This window comes from Dendroctonus ponderosae, unplaced genomic scaffold (assembly GCF_020466585.1).
Source record: "Dendroctonus ponderosae isolate FM_Combo_2020 unplaced genomic scaffold, Dpon_F_20191213v2 Dpon_F_20191213_4, whole genome shotgun sequence".
Taxonomy (NCBI): Eukaryota; Metazoa; Arthropoda; class Insecta; order Coleoptera; family Curculionidae; genus Dendroctonus; species Dendroctonus ponderosae.
In genome coordinates this window covers 16,109,530-16,128,744 of record NW_026018611.1, presented here as the reverse complement: position 1 = coordinate 16,128,744, position 19,215 = coordinate 16,109,530, and the positions used below count along the sequence as shown (strand labels likewise).

The window sequence follows — 19,215 nt, the reverse complement described above, 5'->3', positions numbered from 1 at the left end:
TTTTCATGACCATCTAAAACTATTTTTTAAAACACCATTCCATCGCTCAATTGTGTTTCTCACGCTTTTCCGACGTTCATTAGCAGCATCTCTTCAACATTGTTATTGGGAGGCCACACTCCCAATCTCCTGCACTATCCATTATTGTTAGATTTTTATGTATGTAAGTACATTATAGTAAACAATTCAATAATATCCAAACACGAGGTTATGAGGTTGAGGTATGCGTGGTTATGCGCACGTTCTAACTGCTTATTCCTACACGAGAAGGCTGTAGAGCAACGCTCTCTCACTTTTCGTAGGTTCACGATCACACATTTCAAGAATACAGTATTGGTAAAGTCAGGCGAGCCACACATTTTTTTCCTTTGCAAACATCGATCGATAATTTCGAGAATATGGGCACCGAGAAAAAACTCTCGAGCCCACCACGGGGCAGTTGTGCGCGATGCAGGTACGCGAGCCATAGACGGCATAGTTTTAGCTCAGATATTGTGGTTGTTTTTTTGTTCTCTCTACGCGATAAACCATCACGATTATTTTTTAACTTTTTCGCTGCGCATAAACCAACCCGTCCAAAATGCAGCGACAAGGTCGTGATTCCCATTCCAGCAGACAATCTCCGGAAGTACCCTCCGCACGCAACTCGAGCGAATGGAGATGGGATCTACGTCACAACTACTTACATAAAGAAATAAAAATAAACATATTCACATTTACCTTCCGTTGTCTTCTGGCATAGGACTGGGTACCACAAAGGATTTAGATCTAAAAGTGCTACTCTTCGAGCCCAATCCAAATTTGCCTTTGATTGATGATGCTCTCATGCTTTGTCTTCGCAACTTCTGTATCATATCTCTACAAATTCATATCTCTCTAAAAATAATGACATGTTAAAAATAGCACCAATAATGTTCACCTTCGAAAATCTTTATAAACCATCGTTTCTAATTCCTGCAACCTTTTCATCTCCAATTCTATTGTTCCGTGAGAGGCACCTAATGATCTAAAATGATATAAAATTACTATTTAAGTTGCCAAGAAAATACTACAACCATACCTTAAATCTGTAATAATTTTGGCTTGTTCGTTCATTTCCTTCTCGATAAGTTTAGATCTCATTCTGTTGTCTAATGATGGATCAAACATAAATGCAGGCAAAATGCTTTCTTGTGAAGTCCGAGTACCGTCTGTAGGATCGTTTTCGTCAGAGTCATAATCTAAGGGAATTGCGGTATCCTCTGCTCCTGAAAGTTATCAATTCGCAGTATTCAGGTCTGGTTCGGAACTTATCGCATGCGCGTAGAGCCATTGGTTGTTCGCGGAAAAAAGTGACTAGTTCTGAACCCAAAGTTCTATGTTCCCGGTACAGTAAGAACTCGATCGGATCCTGTCCGTTACCAGTACCTTAAAGCGCAGAACAAACAAAACGTAGGGTTGGCATTGGCATAGGGACTAGCTTCCATCATCATTTTTTTGATTTGTTAGGAGAGACTGGACATTTTTGTTTGCGGTCGACTTTTTGTCGGCGGGTGAAACAATGGGTCCAACCAGCATTCTTCCTTTCCCTACTTTCTAAAATTTGCGCACATACAGGGTGGTTTTTTAGTGCGAGAGAGTCCATTACTTCCGTTGGTGTTAAACTTTCGAAAAATAGTTTTATATAAAAGTTGTTGACGCACGCGTCTCAGAAAAGTGAGGCAAGATCAAAGTGGAATTTTTTAAATAAAACAATCCATTTTTCATTAGCTCATGGAATGCAGCTTGAAACGCTGCAAACGCACCGCAAATTGTTTTTTTCTTACTTGCGACGCTGACAGATTATCGCCATTTTAGTAAAATTTTGCGTAAAAACGTATCTAAAAATATCAATACATTGTACAAGGTGTTAACAATGTGGACTTCAATCTAAAACTTTTTAACGCAATGTAACTTTTGTTTTTCAAATGGAAGTACCTGTATATTAATACGTCATTAGATAGCCAATTTACAAATTTGCCTTTTCACTTTAAGCTGTGACGTCAACCGTTTTCATATTATAAATTATTTTATTTAAAAATTTCAAAAAGTTGTTACATTTTGTAAGGTGGCTATGGAATTCATTAAATAAGTGTCAAAATTTGATGATACTTGACATAATCAATGAAGAAAAGTGCAACGTTTTATAAAATGCAGGAAATTTCATAGCAAAAAATGCAATAAAACTGCATACGACTATAAAAATAAAAATATAAAATTATACCTACTTATATTTTAAAATAAATGTTCAATAAGATTTCCGTTAACATTTAAGCAACTATTAATATCTACGTTTTTGAAATGAATCGCTAACGCAGTTCAAAACAATATTATTAATGCTTCGAAAAACAGTTGTGATTCGTTCTTTCATGTTATCTTTTGTAGTTGGAGTTAATTTTAAATTTCGTTTTTGACGTAAGCCCATAAAAAGAAATCCATTTTTGTCAAATCGGGTGAACGAGGTAGCCACTAAACAGGCCCACCTCTGCCTATCCACCTCTCAGAAAATTTATTATTTAGGTACTCATGAATTTGAGCTGCATGGTGAACTGGAGCTCCATCATGTAAATAACACATCCTCTCCTTGATATAATTAGGTAAATGATCAAATTTTGACACTTATTTATTGACTTCCATAGCCACCTTACAAAATGTAGAAACTTTTTGAAATTTTTAAATAAAATAAATTATAATTTGATTCACAGCTTGAAGTGTAAATGCAAATTTGTAACTTTGTAAATTGTCTATCTAATGACGTATTAATATACAGGTACTTCAATTTAAAAAACAAGTTATATTGCGTTAAAAAGTCCATTCCATTCCATAGTGCATTCTCTTTCGGAGTTTGGCAATCATCATTATATTTGAAGCCGCTGTTCTAAACAACTGGGTGGATGTGCATTTATACCATTCTCTTAGGTTTCTCAGCCAAGATATGCGTCGGCAATCAGCTCGTTTCTTTCCTGGATTCTGTCTTGCATAACAAGCGGCAGCAGTTGATACTTCTCCCCTCTCATGACGTGGCCAATGTACTCCAGTTTTCGCCGTTTGATGGTTAGTACCACTTCCGCTTCCTTATCCATTCTCCGCATGACTTCAACGTTCGTCATTTTGTCCTTCCACGAGACTCCAAGCAGCCTCCGATAAACCCACGTTTCAAAGGTCTCTATTTTCTTCGTATTGGCCTTGTGTTATTGTTGTTATTGACGCTCATTCACAGGTAGTCATACTTGTGTACTCGCTCTATGGGGCCATCATGTATGTAGATGCCACCGCTCACCCATCATAAATTGAACTGTCTTAACACTGAGTGTTAGGCCCTTTTCCTCACTTGCTGTAACTACCTTGGTTAAAATTTGTTGAAAGTATTCTAGAGTATCGTCGACATACGTATTATTATTATTTATAGGCATTCCGTTTATTTTTATACCTACCTCTTCCTCATTTAGCGCTTTTTTCATAATCTCTTCCGGGTAAATGTTAAATAGCAATGGCGACATCACGCAACCTTGCCTAACTTCTCTTTAAGTACACCCGGTAAGTATTATTTTTTTATTTTTTTTTTCAACTTTCGCTCCATTAGTAAACCTTAAGGAGAAGCATTGAAAGTGATTTACTTTGATCGATTGATTTTGAGGATTTGGTAAGTGACTTTGCCAGACCAGTCATGAAAAATGTATTTTCTATTGTATAATAATTTGTGAATCACTATTTAGTTTAAGAATTAGTAATTTTTTTAAATGTTTATATCGCATTTATTTAACTAATTTTTTGATCAGAACGGCAATGTAGAAATATACTTGGAATTGCCCACATATGTTAGCAATTTTACGCCTCAGGGTGAATGGAAACAAAGCCATAAATTTGAATTAAGAAATGGGATACAGACAAAAGGTCGTTGGTAGTACCAATTGTACCACCAGCGGTAAATGTACAAAAAAATGCAGGTTAAATACAGTGGCATTTTTTAAATTAATTAAATGCGACAAAAAACCTCAATAATTTTTTTTAATTCAAAATAATCAAAAACTGCCACTTTTGCCCAAGCCCAAGGGTGGCAGTTGGGCAGTGGATCTTGGAACAACACAGAAAGTACTGGGCGGAGACACCGCGACTCCATACCGCAAAGCAGTTGGTGGGACCTCCACAACCAGTACGTAAAAATGAACTGCTAGGTCTCAGCAGACAAAAAATAAGGAGGATAGTGGCCTTTTTAACAGAACACACCCCCTGCAAAAAAACACCTCTTCAGGATGGGACTGAGCGATCAACCGACCTGCAAAAAGTCCGCCTTTCCACTTTCACTCCATTGCATTTCAGTTTAGGCAAATTACTGTTAGGCACAAAGTAACTAAAATCCTGTTGGTACTACTAAAATCTGGTTCTAAAAGCGTTCGGGGAACGAAGGATCGGTTCTGAACAGGTTTTGTACCGCGCCTACTTTATAATTCGGTTTGTTATCGGTTGCAAACCGATCCTGAATCGCTACCGCAAATAAAGCGTATATCATTGAATTCGATACTGCTGTGTGGACAAACATATTTTAAAATATATAATGTATAGGGAGTTTGGTTTGGACCCAGAGAACAAATATTCCTTACTCAGCTATGAGCAAAATAAAACGAAAATACATAGGGTGTTTCAGAGTTGATGTTACCTTAGCCGTTTACGGAAATGAGATAATCAGCCCTATGCTGTTTCATAAATCATATTTTTAACAGCCACACGTTATGGCAACTTAACAGATCAGGATAACATTTTCGATAACGCAGCAACACAACTGAAGTGTGCTCTAACTCCGAGTTAACGTATGCGTTTCCGACCCAGTTATCCAACAAACGTTATAAAGGAAAAAATATTGGATGCATAAAGTGAGATGCCCTTATACGAATAGTCTATTAGTTAGAGAGAGAGTTAACATCAAACCATCGAAGCTTCTAAAACATATGTACCACATGTGCACGTTTTGACCATTTGGCCCACCTACTATACTTTGCTATGATTTGCATTCACTTTTAATTTTCTTGACCTATGTCTCAAACACTTTCAATGGACCATCCACAGAAGAGGCAAAAAAATAACTCGCAAACTATTCGAAAATTTACTAGAGTTTGTGGAGGAAAATAAAGTTTATTTTCAAGACCAATTTACTAATTGTTCTAATAAATTCAATCAAAGGGCATGCAAACTTGTATTATAGTGTGAATAATCGGGGTTGAAGTTTATTTTGGGTTAGTTCTTGTAAACTTCAGCCCCGATTATACCGATTATACACACTATAATACAAGTTTGCATTCCCTTTGATTGGATGTTCTTCAGTGTGTACACACCCGCTTCCATCTGTTCTAATAAAGCTAACCTTATAAGACCACCAAAAGACATATTTTTGTTTTAAATTAAAGACACAAAACTACGCTCTGATTAAACACAATTGTTTTATTTATTCCTCCGAGGTTAACTTCGAGGGACGCACGTTAAGTTCGAAAGCGGCATGTGATTTGATAATGTTACTCTGAAACGCTATTTCTAAATACATGTAATGTTCGTCGATAGCTTGCGCCTGTTATAATATAACGGTTTCACTGATACAACACACCAGTTCGAGCCACATAACGTGTTTGACGGATAACATGCACGTTAAAGTTAACGTAAGTGATACAGCACAGGGCTGATTAGATTATTCCGAAAAGGTGGGTAGTGTGTCAATAGGATTCGTAAAAACTGGAAATTTGTAGTTTGTCTATTTTAGCAAGTGTGTTTGCACGTTAATACATACCAGTGAGCATTGTGAGAGTATGTCCTAAAGCAGATAGCTGTTTTCCAACGTTGGTGTCTAAGTGAATATCCACACCTTCCATTTGCCACTGAACGTTAAGTAACCATTTCGCATTTTCTAAAATTGAAATGTATTACACTAAAAAATGCATTTTTTCCAGTAGTGCTACACAGTATTTTATAATTAAACTACGAAAGAAAGTGTGTTTTACAACCCATAAACTCTCATTAAAAAATGTAATTGAAGCAGTTTTTATCTCTAGCCGAAAGGCCAGTATTTTCAAGACATCCTGTATAATTTGGAACAAATTGCTGTACGCGTGGCTCAAGAATAGGGTTTTCCTAACGCAGCACCAAAATTTAAAATTTCCAGGTATCAAAATCGTGTTGTAATACAAGGTTCCTTGGGGCTACATTTTGATAAAAAATAATTAATTTTATTTAATATTTCGGAAGCCGGTTTAGATAGATACAGGGATCGTTATGCAAAAATAATCATATCTATATGGCGAATCTAACCCTGCAATAATATACAGGGTGTCTCATTTAAAATATCAAAGTTGTATGTACTTTTCGGTATAAGCGGCAACCTGGCATTGCTGAAAATATATTTTAGACCGATAGAGCGTATCGTTATAGCAATTCGTTGTACAAATTTGCAGATAGATCGGGCGTCGCGTTCTCCTTAAACGTCTAATACGCCATCGACCGTGAATCACCCTGTATACTTCATCTGTGCAACAACTGTGCTCGGTCGGATACAAAATTTTCGCACAATTCGCATTTCAATTTGTTTAAGCGATTTTTTCGATGAGGGCTGCTTGCGCTTGAGATTGTCCGATTGGAATTTAAAAGATGGATTTGGAAACTAGACATGAGTAGCAACAAAACGTATATTGCAGTTTTTCTATTAACTGCGTTTAGGTGGGTAAAAAAGAGTCTTGAATATAAGTGAAAACGGCCGAGCGCACTAAAGCGGCCGAGTGGTGGTCAACTGCTGGTTGAGGGGAAAAGTATACGAGCGCGCTGATGGTAGAATAAGCAGGTAATGTGTAGTTTTACAGCATTAAGATTGCTTCAATCGTGTCGATTTTACAAGCAAGAAATTAAATAAAATGCAATTTTTTGTTGAAAATTGTTTATAAAAAATTAACAACATTTTTTTGTTGTCCAAAACGTAGAAATAAAGTACGGACTGCCTTGCACGTGATGGTGTATGTGGTTTTCCGATAGGATTTATCATGAACAATCCCTCTATTGCCTATTATTATAGCATGTAGAATCACCCTTAAAAATTTCCTAACGTATTATTCGACCGCCCTGTATAAATTTTCAAATCAATGACCGATCGATCGTAGTTATTAATATGTTGAAATAGATGTAGTTGATGGTAGACCTATGTTTGCAGCAGACTGAATAAATAAATTAAAAATTAAAAAGAAACAATAAAATGTTGAAATTAACGAATATGAGTTTTTTCAAAAAACCAAAGCAATTGAAGTAGACAACGAATTTATTCAAACCCATGAGTTCTCACTGAAACAACGCAAAAAACCATTTTTGAGAAAGAAACGCAAAAACAAAAACCATTTAAATCGAATATATCGCGAATCATTTCAGGATCAACACCTTACCATTTGCCTTAGCCGTCAATGTCCGACTGCAGACTTCGTAAGTTCCATCGCTAACCACACAAAGATTCATAATAGATGAGTCTGCCATATCAGGCTTCCAATCATCCAAGGAAGTTTCGAATTCTTCTGCAAATCTAAGGCATAAATTCGAAAATTTGCCTTTGCTCACTAGCGAACCAGAACTGCACGCTAAAAAACAAATAAAAATATAATATTGACGTTTACATTTTTCATAGGGTACTTGCCAGAAATACTAGTGTTTTCCAAAGTGACAACAACGGCACCTCTACTATCATCATAACCTGATCTAACATTCCAAGTCATTGGTAAATGATTTAAAGGCAAACAAATACCCATATCTTCGACAGTAAGCTGTAAAAACAATGTTCCTAAATGCGGAGTTCCGAGCTGGCTGGTGAGCTGCCCAAACTGGAACTTCTCCTCCTTAGTTTCTCTACTCAAATTCGCCCTTTTCTCATTCCAATAATCGTAGGCATTCTTGTAGTTCAGCCATACCAAAATTGCCTTATCCACAGCCACGGGCTGTACATAGATGAGCGGCCTTTTTAATGTTATTATAACGACCTCTTTGTCTTCACCTTCAACAATCTCATCCTAAAAAAGTTAAGAACAAAGAAGCATTTCTATAAAATTGAAACGAATTGAAAACTGAACGTTTCTACCTGAAACGCATTTCGCAGTACAATTTGCGTATTGAAAAAGGCCACATGTTGATATTCAATGTCAGCCTCTTCAAAAACAGCATTTCGTATTATTTGCCCCAATGATAAATTCAGATCAACTTGCGCCTTTCCAAACAACCTTGCCGTAGTACCGCTGGGCTTCGATCCTGATACATTTTGCACTCTATTCGAAAGCTCAAGAACAACAGCGCCTAAAAAATTGTTAAAACGTAACTATTATATTAAAACGATTATATTTTTAATTTGTTTGGGTTATTCTTGCATATAAGTTAAATTTCTTCCGCTTTCAACTCCAATAGGTAATTAAATTTGAACTCACCTGTTTCTAACCTTACTGCCGAGCTGCCTGCAGTAGTTGCTGTGAGCTGAATCCTTTGAATTTTGATAATCAAAGAAAACAATAGTCTATTTAAAGTAGACGGTTCTTCGCTGTCCTCCAACCACAACGGGACTGGTCTTTCGCCTCCGTATACTTTCTGCACAACTTCATTTACTTCCTGCAATATAACCAAGCAATTCCTTTAAACTTATTACTTATTGTTTTAGTACAATGCAAAATTAACTGCAGCTGACTATTATTTTCACTGCGAACTCTCCTGAAGAAAGAAGCGCTTATTGAATAAACTTAGGTATTAAGTATAGTTTATACGACCTCACTTAGACCAGCATAAAAGTGTTATTAACATTAATAACTATCGGGCCAATCGGGGGTAAAACGCAATATTCGTTTTCTTGACTCTTGATTGGTGAGATACACAATTCTTCCATAAATCAGTTTGGTCGAGTTCTACTCTACTAGTCAATTTTTTTAAGTTTATTGCCAATTCGTTTGCGTTTAACCGAGTGATCAATTACATCACCAGCTTTAATCACTCTTATAATTGTCGAACGGCTAAGTTTGCTCAATTCAGAAATTCTCTTAAAAATGCAATTTTCCATCATCCAATCATCACTTTCAACTTTTAAACGAGAGTATATATTTAAAATGATTCTTTGAGTTTGAACGTGCAAGTCTTTATGTGCAAATTCCGCCTGCGTCGGCTCTAAAAGGTAAGAAAGGCGTTCTTCATATTAATTACTTAAAAGATTAAAAATATTTACCACACGGATCCGTTTTATTATTACTGGTATCAAAAGGGCGCCAAAATGCCATTTTTATTGTCTAATAATATTAACAAAATACCTGCAGCTTAAAAATACTACGTGAACACCCAATAAAAATACCCGAGATGCCCCGACATTGCCTGATAAAACTTAGGTCCTTTCTTGAAATGTAAATAAATCTAAATAAAGTACCCCACAAAAATGACCAATTAAATTCGACTATGAAGTAGAGCGACCAATGAAAGTCTAATGCGGCAACATCGAGTCCACCTTGACCCGATGAAGCATCGATCAAACAAGTACGGGGAGGAACGCTCTATGCAATTTTTACGTTTAGTCAAGTAGCTCCGTAAACGCTTTAACTACTGCAATAAATCGGCTTTGTACAAATAGCAAGGTTTAAATAAGAAAGGTTTGCATGTGCCAATTCATTTCGGATTAGATAGATAGATGAGGATTAGTTAAATACAAAACTGTTTAGTCTCTTTCTTCGGCCGCTAACATTTTTCTAACTTTTAAGTGCACTAATTCAAAGGCTGGAAAAACGGGTTCAACTGACAAATTACTAGCGTATAAAAATAATTGACAAACTGGAAATATGTCGTAGAATAATAATAATAATTTTTATTATGAACTCTGCTGTAGACGGTCCGAAGATCGTTTTGAGAAAAGAGGATTGAACGTGGGGATAACAACCCCACATCTTTAAAAACAGAAGCCTCGGATCCGGACGGATACACAAAGGCCAATAACACAAAGAACATATGAATATTTGAACATGGAATGCGCCAATTTATATCGACCGAGTAGAATGAGAGCTAGTTCACCAGGGCTAGAGGGACGAGTGACAATTCACATGTGTGAGAATCTTATTATCATGCGCAAACACTACACACACGTAATCTGTGATACAGAAATAGTTGTGAATATCGAATTTGATTTTCGCCGATTTTAGGCAATCGGCAATATACAAATTCCCCGGGAGGAATAAGGCCCCTGATGACTCGAAGGAGAGTATTATGATACCGATCCGCAAAAAGGACCATAGACCTCTAAAGTCCTATCTTACCTCCTTCACTAAAAAAATATTAGAAGACTACCAGCGCGGTTTCCGAGCAAATAAAACAACAACGGACCATCTGTTCACCATTAGGCAAATGCTAGAGAAGATCTGGGAATTCAATCAAGACTTCCACCAGTAATATATAGATTTCCAGCAGGCATACTTTAGCGTAAAAAGGGTTAAGATATGGCATACAATGGCTGAGTCACCTAAGCATCCCAGCTAAGCATATCTATACAGATGGTTCAATAAAAATATTTCTGAGTCATAAGTTCTACCAGCTGAGAAATTGTCGGACTCATAGTGGATGCTTTTAATCAACTGCGCTGTCTCCTTTATAAATTAGCATCTTCCAAATTAACGCAAATTCTAATCTATCTTTAAAAAAACTTTATTTTTTCCTACAAATACAGTGTCGTAAAAATCGGCAATAATACTGATTTTTAACAAATTAGCAAATACAGATTTTAAAATTGATGTTTTCACTCAACTGAGCTAATTCTTTAAAAAACGTGCGTCTTCCAAACTAAATCGAGTACCAATTCGGAAATATCATCATTTTTAGATTTATCAACATCAAATTATATCATATTATGACTTGCGTTTTACTGGCTGAGAAAATATCGCTCTTAATGGATGATTTTAATTAACTGCGCTTTCTCCTTTAAAAATTAGCAACTTTCAAACTAATTCAAATGCGAATTTGAAAGTTCCACCATCTTTAAAAAAAGACTTGTTCCTACTAATGTAGTTACTGTTATGGAAATCGCCTTTAATACTAATTGAAAACATCTTAGCAAACAGAGATTTCAAAATGGATGTGTTCAATCAAATGCGCTTTCTCAATTAAAAATTCGCGTCCTTCAAACTACACAAGTACCCATTTGAAAATTTCGTTATACTTGTCTACAGATATCAAAACTTAAAATAAATAAATTGGTATTTCTCAAATTGACGCAAATACTGATTTGAAATTTTTACTCCCTTTAAAAAACAATTGAGTCTAGAAATGCAGAAAATGTCAAAAATTGCATATAATACTGATTTCGGCAAACGTTTCAACAGAACAGATCATCTTCTAACAATAAGGATCCTAATCGAGAAAGCAGCCTACCCTTATTCATGGCCTACGTAGATTATGAAAAAGCCTTTGATAGCATACACCATGAAAGAAATGGATGACGCACGTATAGATAGTAGATACAGGGACCTGATTAAGAATATACTAGGATACCCAAGCAATCCCAATAAAGAGAGGCATACGTCCAGGAGACACATCAGCAGTGAAGCGAGATCGGCAAAATTAAAATTCCCAAATGGTCACTTAAAAAATACCTAGTTCTACTTAGATTTTGAAAAAAAATTATAAATAAAAATGTTTAATAACATTTTTTAAATGAAACAAAAAAGGTTGTTGGAAACGGTATATTACAAAGTTTATAAAATGAAAAAAAAAATGGAACTCATAACTTTGCTTTAATTCGTGTTCTTATTTATTCTTTTAAATTCAAGCTTTAATTTAAATAGGTATTTGACAAAGTTTATATGTAGATGGGTAGTTGCAAATGGCACTCACTGAAAATATATTGATTTTTGTATCCCAGTAAAGATAATTTCCGGGAAATTAAAAAATACGTTAAAGGATAATTAATTAAAATTTCTTAAAACAAATTGTAGTTCCTCTACTTGTTAGCCTTCTGTAGACCGATATTTTAATATTTCCTGCCCAGAATTAATTTGTTTCTAAAAATCCCCAGAACTAGAGAAAAATTCCCTAGTATGGCATCACTGCTCTCGGCTTGTCAGCCTTCTGTAGTCCGATATACTAAAATTTTCTTTTAAAAAAAATCTTTTTTTTTAATCCCTAGATAATTATAACAAATTTCTTTTGCCTGAGAAAAATCCCAAGTATGATATCACTGGCTAGAAGGCGTGTTCAAGCAACTTGAATGGCCAAATACAGACATCAACATCAACGAAGAAAGGCAAAATCTCCTGAGTTTTGCTGACCATGTGGTGATGATAACGGATAATAAAGAATATCTTTGCAGAATGTTAGAAGAATTGGAAAAGAAAAAAAAATTACATCTGTGGCAATTTTTTGGTGGATCCACGAGGGATTTTGAAGAAAATTTCGATTATTAATTTACGCTCTTCTTATTCAGATGTCATTTATCTACAAAAAAAATTGTTTAATATGTCAAAATCATTTAGAGCTTCTAAGGAAGAGCCGCTTATGATTGAAATTTTGGTTTTTTGATGTGTGTAGCGATTTTTTCTGACTCAGTCCTTAGTCGGAAATTTCCAACTTCTAAAACCCCATTTTGTTAAACATCAAAATGCCCGACTTTGCCCTAATTGTCCTAAGCAACGCTAAATACTTAGTCTTTATAAGTCTTAATAAAAGGACGTTTCTAATTCAACATTTACAATTATTTGCACTTACTTTCATAAACACCTTCTGAACAAACACCAAATGATTAAGCAGATCTGTAGTCAAGCTATGTTCAAATACTCCAATATCGGCATTAGCATTCAAATAGCCACCTTGTCTAAAGACCACACCTTCCGGGTTTCTGATACCACTAGCAGCTGTCTCTGGAATGTATTCTGCCACCACGTGGACAGCTGGAAGAGCAATACTGGCCTCGGATGGCAATTTAGCTTCGCTCTTGTCAGTTTGAGTATATCCCTAAATAATAACCAATCGATTTCAGTTGATTAAAGCGTTTTTACATATCTGAGTATAAGCAGCAATTTATCGCACTCACTTGTGGGAGTTTGGTTGTGAAGCTCAAACTGTGATGAGGCAAATCAATGGTAAACTTGGCCTTACTACCGGTGAATCCCGTGCTATTAACTTGGTCCATTTTATATTGAGCTTGAAGAGAGGGTAGCAGAGCTGCTGTGATGCTCAAACTCTAAAATTATCATATTTATACTCGATATTCCAGTCACATCAAATGATTTCAAAATAAACAAACCAGTTGAAATAACAAACATTTTTCAGATACAATCCCACAAGCGCAGGAAATCTACATTTTTTACACTTCAAAACTTGATAAAATATTAGTTCAAATATTTAAAAAGAAAACCCTTTACCTGAAGAATAACCGAAAATTGCATAACTAACGGCTGTAACAAGCCCTTTTCCACCACAGTCGTTTTGCTTAAAGTAGGGCCGGTTAACGGAGTGTGTTTGAGAGGGTGATTGGGTGAGTTTTGCTGTTCTTCGTCGTTCTGCACTCCCCTGGACATGCGACTCGAAGTTCTTTGCACGCGAAGCTCCTGTAAAGTTGAACTTAACTGCTTGCTACCTGAAAATTACAAAAATAGTTCGTGGAAGTGAAAGAAGAAATAGTTCGAGTAAATTGACTAGTAACTAAAAACCATTTAACATCAATTCAGAGCAATTAATTACTTCATATGTTCAGACTCTCTTGTTGGGACTTCTGCATATTTATGAAGCTCATGGTACAGGCTTTACCTGACTGGTGTTAGTTAGGTGGTTGGGGGATCTTTTTAAGGAAGTGGTTATTAAAGTTTTTTAGCGAGAACGGCAAATATTTCACTCGGCTAACAATCAAACATTCATCATCATACTCAACATCTCTTACCTCTGGTAACCATTCCATGCAAAGCAACTGGGTGCTGTGGGATATCAATATTAACAGCACCAATTGTCAATAATCCGGAGTTTTTATCTTTTTGTCGCTTTGTTACTGAAGAATATAACGCCTGAGATTTACCTATAGTGACCTGTAATAAATCCCAGGTCAATGTACTTAGTAAGTCGTTAAAACAGTTGAAATGCTTACCTTAACAACTGTTTGTAAATTTGGAGCCACTCCTTCTAACAAAACAATCATGGTTCTCCCAACTTGACCAGTTAGAGAGCATTCCAACAATGGAGGAATTGATTTCTTACGTACCTGTTGAATATCAATTAACGGTTAGTATATGAAATTTGAATATAAGGCACGAAGGTAAACAATATCATTATTTGCTACATGAATATTCAGATACCGTATTTACCGTTAAGCTGCTATGTAAACTGGTGATTTCAGCTTCCAGTTTCAGCCCAGACAAAGTAGCTAATAATCTAGTCCTATGTATTCTAGCCATGCCAAATACAACCAGTTTTATATGACCATTAGAGCCCGAATGACTGCTTTCTCTATATAATTCCCGATGTAAATTTAATGGTGGAGTGCTTTCTGCTTTTTCCAAATCTTCGCTAGATTTCATTTCGGTCAGGATGTCATATTTACGGTTTCCTTTGTAATGATCAGATATATCATTTGTACCAACAGAAAATCTGAAAATGCAGTAGTAATGAACATGAATATGTACCAAAGTTATTTTAATTCCAAAAATGGGTTCTTTTTAAATCTACATCCGATGGTTTTCGCTATCATGTTATATGCAGCCGAAACCTGGACCCTAAAGCAGAACATCAGCGAAAAAATAGACTCTCTTGAGCTGTGGTGCTGGAGAAAAATGCTCCGAATTCCTTGGACGGCGCATCGGACTAACGTCTCCGTACTTCGTGAAGTCCATGCGGGACACCGTCTCTCCAGCATACTGCTCGAGAAAATTGTTAAATATTTCGGCCACGACAACAGACGAGAACTAACACTGGTCTAGAGAGGACAGTCATACAGGGGAGAGTAAAAGGATCATCAGAGCCAGATGGACAGACCAGATTCGAGCTGGTCTACAGCAGGCAACATGATGGCGAAAACTAGCTTCACGTAGAGGGTGGGTAAAATTTCTTGCTTTTATGGGTTATTTCGGAAACAGTAGCCGATGTCAAGAAATCATTCTGGGTGTTTTAAATGTTATTGTGCGTTTTTAAGCTAAATATACCTGTGCTTAATTGTTTTTGTATCCGGCATATTTGCATACAACTCCAACAAATAATAAATGGTTTTCCAACATTTTCCGGTACTTTTATCGGAGGATACAGTTATTCGATCCAAACCAGATCCACTAGGAGTGCTAATACTAATCGGAGTTCCTACACCTTCGTTTAGATTAACGTAGCCTTTCACATTCTTCCCTGAAAATTGTTAAAAACGGTATAAAAATTAAAATCACCTTAGTATCCACTTAAACTGATATTATTTTACATTCTTATAAACACCTACCTGTTGATCGTAATTTTTGTGCAAAACTTTGAGGCCTAGACCTCAAACTGGGACTCGGTGAAATCACAGGCTTGTTTTGAGAAGTATAAGAACCTGGATCGGAAATTTTCAAAGTTAGCTGTTTGGATAAATTCGAAGGAACATCCTGAAAAGCAAATTATCATTAATATAATTAGTTAGCTGGACAGGGTGGTCGGAAAATGCGTCGGGAAAATTTTCAGGGTGATTCTACATGCTAAAATAATGGTAGAAAGTTATGTAACAAAAATTCGACATCTGAATATTTTTCGAATTACAGCACATCAAATTTAATTTCATTTCTTTTTATTTATTATTTGATGAATGAACAATTTTCATCCATGTCAATGCTACTTTAATGTTACGATTTTGGCCTGAACAAGCATCACTGTTAGCTATTACGTGTTTTTGAGTAGTTATATCCTCCATTTGCACTAAAATGCATGATGCTACTTCCCGTGCAATTCTTGAAGCTGTTTCATACCATACATACATCTTAACATTGTCGTCATGAAAATTATGGAAATCCCAGTTGAATACGTACATATTTTCCTTTACGCTTATAATAGGCTAACGAGACAGAAAGTGTATTATACGGAAGTGCTTTTTGCAACTAAAATGAGAATCCAAAAAATTCCATGGAATTTTCTTTTGCTTTTATCCAGCATTTTACAAATGATGGACAAAAATTTGCACGGGGTCTCTACAAATCTCAGTGGCTCAAAAAATATATGAGTAAAGTGACCAAGAGAAATTGCTGGAAATTACTTTCAAGGTCGCAAAATGGCCGCCAGAGGGCAAAATTTCAACAGTAAATGTTAAATACTGATTTTTAGCGGTTTAGGTCAGGCGAAGGTAGCTTGCAAATACTTTCATTTTATTCCTGAGAAAACTTCACTTATTTTTTGTGGGAGTGTTATTGTTGTAGCTACACAAATAAAGTGGTGGGGGAAGGTCAAATATTGGTTCAACAAGTTATTGATAGCTCTGTATTAGCTGAACCAAATTCAAAATTTAAATTCTAGTTAAAAAGCGTTTTATTTACTTCAACTCATGCTATAAAATATTCGCTCTTATGATTGCTTCTTTTGTCGCGGGAGAGCGTGTTATCAAAGGTGGTCAAACTTTGTTATTTTTCTTCAATTTTTGAAATGTAATGGTATCGTATGTATGCTTACAAAGAGAACGAAAAATGAAGCGAAATAGTGAAAACCGCAAATCGATAATTTTTTCGCAACCGCAGATCTAAATAATTTTATAGCTAAAACAGTTTATTCAAATAACAGTAATAACAAATGAATTGAAGTTGAACTTGAAGTTTTAAGACTATCTTTTAAAATGTCTTTTATAAACGAGGAAGCTTTTGACATGAAAGAGGGCCCTCCTTGACGCGTTTCTTGTCACGACGATCAGTTCCAGGCCACACGCCATTTTCAAGTTATGTTTATATGATGATTTCTTTAATTTTTTACTTAGTCCACTTTCATAATTAACACTAAATGAATTCCATATAATGTTGAAATTACAACCACCGTCCGTCCAATGGCTCACTTTTGACGATCGAAAAAATTACACTGAATAAACTCATTTTTTTTTACTTAGACCACTTTCATAATTGTGGGCACATATACAAGGTAAGTTTTTTTAAGTGTTACAAGGTTATATCTCTGAAACTATCTCAATTGCAATACATTTATAAACATTTTGGAAAATAATAGTTTCTACTACTTTGGAAAGTAGTAGAAAGTACATGTTTGAACATATTTTTTATTATCCTACTCAAGCGCCCTCTTTGATAGATAAAGGCAACTTTGGAATTTTAAATGGAATGGGATTGGTCAACCAAACACAAATACGGCAATTTTGGACTTAATGTTAGCAAAAGATATGAGCATATCACAGTTTCCAACTTAACCATAAACACTATATGCTAATAATTAAAACAGTACCAAAAGTAAATTGCCAATAAAAGCAAATAAGCGAATATTTGTTTAACGACTTTTTACCCAACATTTTCAGACGACACGGAGATGAGATTAGTTCAGATTTTTATTTACCTGTAAAAAATCCAACGTGGAACCCTGATGTTTCTGATCATTGTGATCGCTTGCACTCGTTTTTGATCTTCTTAGTTCAGCAGGAGGCTGTTGCTCTCTAAGCTCATTTTGAGTGTCTTTTACGTTTTGATACATGTTACTAATTTGATGCAATAATCTAAAACCATAACTCATGAATGACACATTAACCACACACTTTTACCATATACCTTAGCAAAGGCATGTTAACCCTTTGATGAATATAACGAATTCCTACAGTAAAATTAATTACTGTTGAAGTATGACTTTTAAGCTGTCCTCTGGAAATGTATAGCACATTTCGTGTTTTCATTAACTCGTTCACAGCCATATCGGTCATTCGATCTACTTCCAGGTCAATACAGACTTTTTCACATACAAAAGATGGCGATTCATCACTTGTACTAATTTCTATAAGATATATATTAAAAAAGGATTTTTCAAACCAAACAATTTTCAAAATTGTGCTCACCAATTAATAATCCCCGTTTTCCTTTATTCTTGCCCTTCCTCTTTTCGATTTTTCCATGTTCCGACACCACTATATCAATTCGAAGAGTGTCCAAATTACCAACCAGACAAAGGTTTGATCCAAGGGCGTCTAATGTTGTTACATCGTTACCTGCCCCTAACATAAAATAGATTAACAATTGGTCTATTGTAAAAAGTAGGATGTATAGAATAGGATTCTAGTAAAATTCATTTCAAATATAAAATAACCTGATTCCGACATAGTTGTAAATCGCAGTTGCTGGGGCATTACTCCTAACCCTGATAAAAACGGCTGGAATATCTGATTGGCATCCAACAGTCTAACAGGCTCATGGATCGTGTGTGGAGGGATTTCAGACTGCATTATATGTTCTTTCGGCAATGTTCCTGGTTCCCCAGAAGACTCAGTATGTAACGTATTGGCCTTGTTTTGTTCTCCACCTTGTGACAAAAGAATTGTTTGATACGTATCAAGAAATCCAGCAAAAAATTATTATTATAGTTACCTTCTAGATTTTCGTCAGTCTGGACGCCCTGTTTAGCCATCCAACTGTATAAATCTTCGCTGGAATGAGCATGTCCAATTGCCCGGTGAGTGGGGCTAGACGGTAAATCAGGGCTAGATTGGCTATATGCATCGCTTGGATCAGATCCCACATTTATTATTGTGCAATCCTCACGCAAAGTCCCATAGCCTATGTTTAAATAATTTATTTTTGTCAACGAGGTAGGATATATAAGACTAAGTAAGATCAATTTTAAAGCAAATCTCAACGGCAAAGCTAAAGGAACACAACATTTAAAACACAAATCACAAGATTCACTGCATGTTTAACAGACTTATGTAAACTATTTCCACATCAATTAAAAACGGAAATAATTGCCAACCTATTTAATTAGCCAGTGAAGATTGCGTCCACCAGCATTCTGAGCACTCAACTTATCGTCATACATCGTACAAGGTTGATCTCCCTTCTTAAAGATTGTCTTGATTTATGATTTATTCCCCCTTATTAAAGATTGTTTTCAGCTCTTAGGTGCAAAATTAACGTCAGTCTTCTGGGTCGATTTTGTGAGTACTGAAAAAATAATTCGGCCAAATTGTGCAAAAAACTGAGATATTTTAAACAAACTATTAAATAATTTTGACGACAATGAATATCATTTACGAATGTCTTCAAT

General features: G+C 35.7%; 1 protein-coding gene across 7 annotated transcripts in view; it reads right to left on the bottom strand.

Moving 5' to 3' along the window:
- Nucleotides 1–19,215, bottom strand: part of LOC109541264 (transmembrane protein KIAA1109) — a 107,531-nt gene that overhangs the window by 35,229 nt on the left and 53,087 nt on the right. For 6 of the 7 annotated variants that reach the window (XM_019910074.2, XM_048665613.1, XM_048665610.1 and 3 more), the window contains 21 exons: nt 18,540–18,728; nt 18,262–18,474; nt 18,014–18,169; nt 17,733–17,952; nt 17,524–17,680; nt 15,449–15,593; nt 15,168–15,360; nt 14,334–14,616; nt 14,117–14,230; nt 13,916–14,057; nt 13,401–13,615; nt 13,070–13,219; nt 12,745–12,990; nt 8,451–8,628; nt 8,111–8,322; nt 7,673–8,042; nt 7,428–7,616; nt 5,795–5,911; nt 1,061–1,247; nt 920–1,006; nt 721–858 (listed from right to left, as the gene is read on the bottom strand). In XM_019910074.2, coding sequence (XP_019765633.2) covers nt 721–858; nt 920–1,006; nt 1,061–1,247; nt 5,795–5,911; nt 7,428–7,616; nt 7,673–8,042; nt 8,111–8,322; nt 8,451–8,628; nt 12,745–12,990; nt 13,070–13,219; nt 13,401–13,615; nt 13,916–14,057; nt 14,117–14,230; nt 14,334–14,616; nt 15,168–15,360; nt 15,449–15,593; nt 17,524–17,680; nt 17,733–17,952; nt 18,014–18,169; nt 18,262–18,474; nt 18,540–18,728 — 3,901 coding nt within the window. The remainder of the gene's footprint in view (nt 1–720; nt 859–919; nt 1,007–1,060; nt 1,248–5,794; nt 5,912–7,427; nt 7,617–7,672; nt 8,043–8,110; nt 8,323–8,450; nt 8,629–12,744; nt 12,991–13,069; nt 13,220–13,400; nt 13,616–13,915; nt 14,058–14,116; nt 14,231–14,333; nt 14,617–15,167; nt 15,361–15,448; nt 15,594–17,523; nt 17,681–17,732; nt 17,953–18,013; nt 18,170–18,261; nt 18,475–18,539; nt 18,729–19,215) is intronic. The other variant, XM_048665611.1, reaches the window with a different exon arrangement.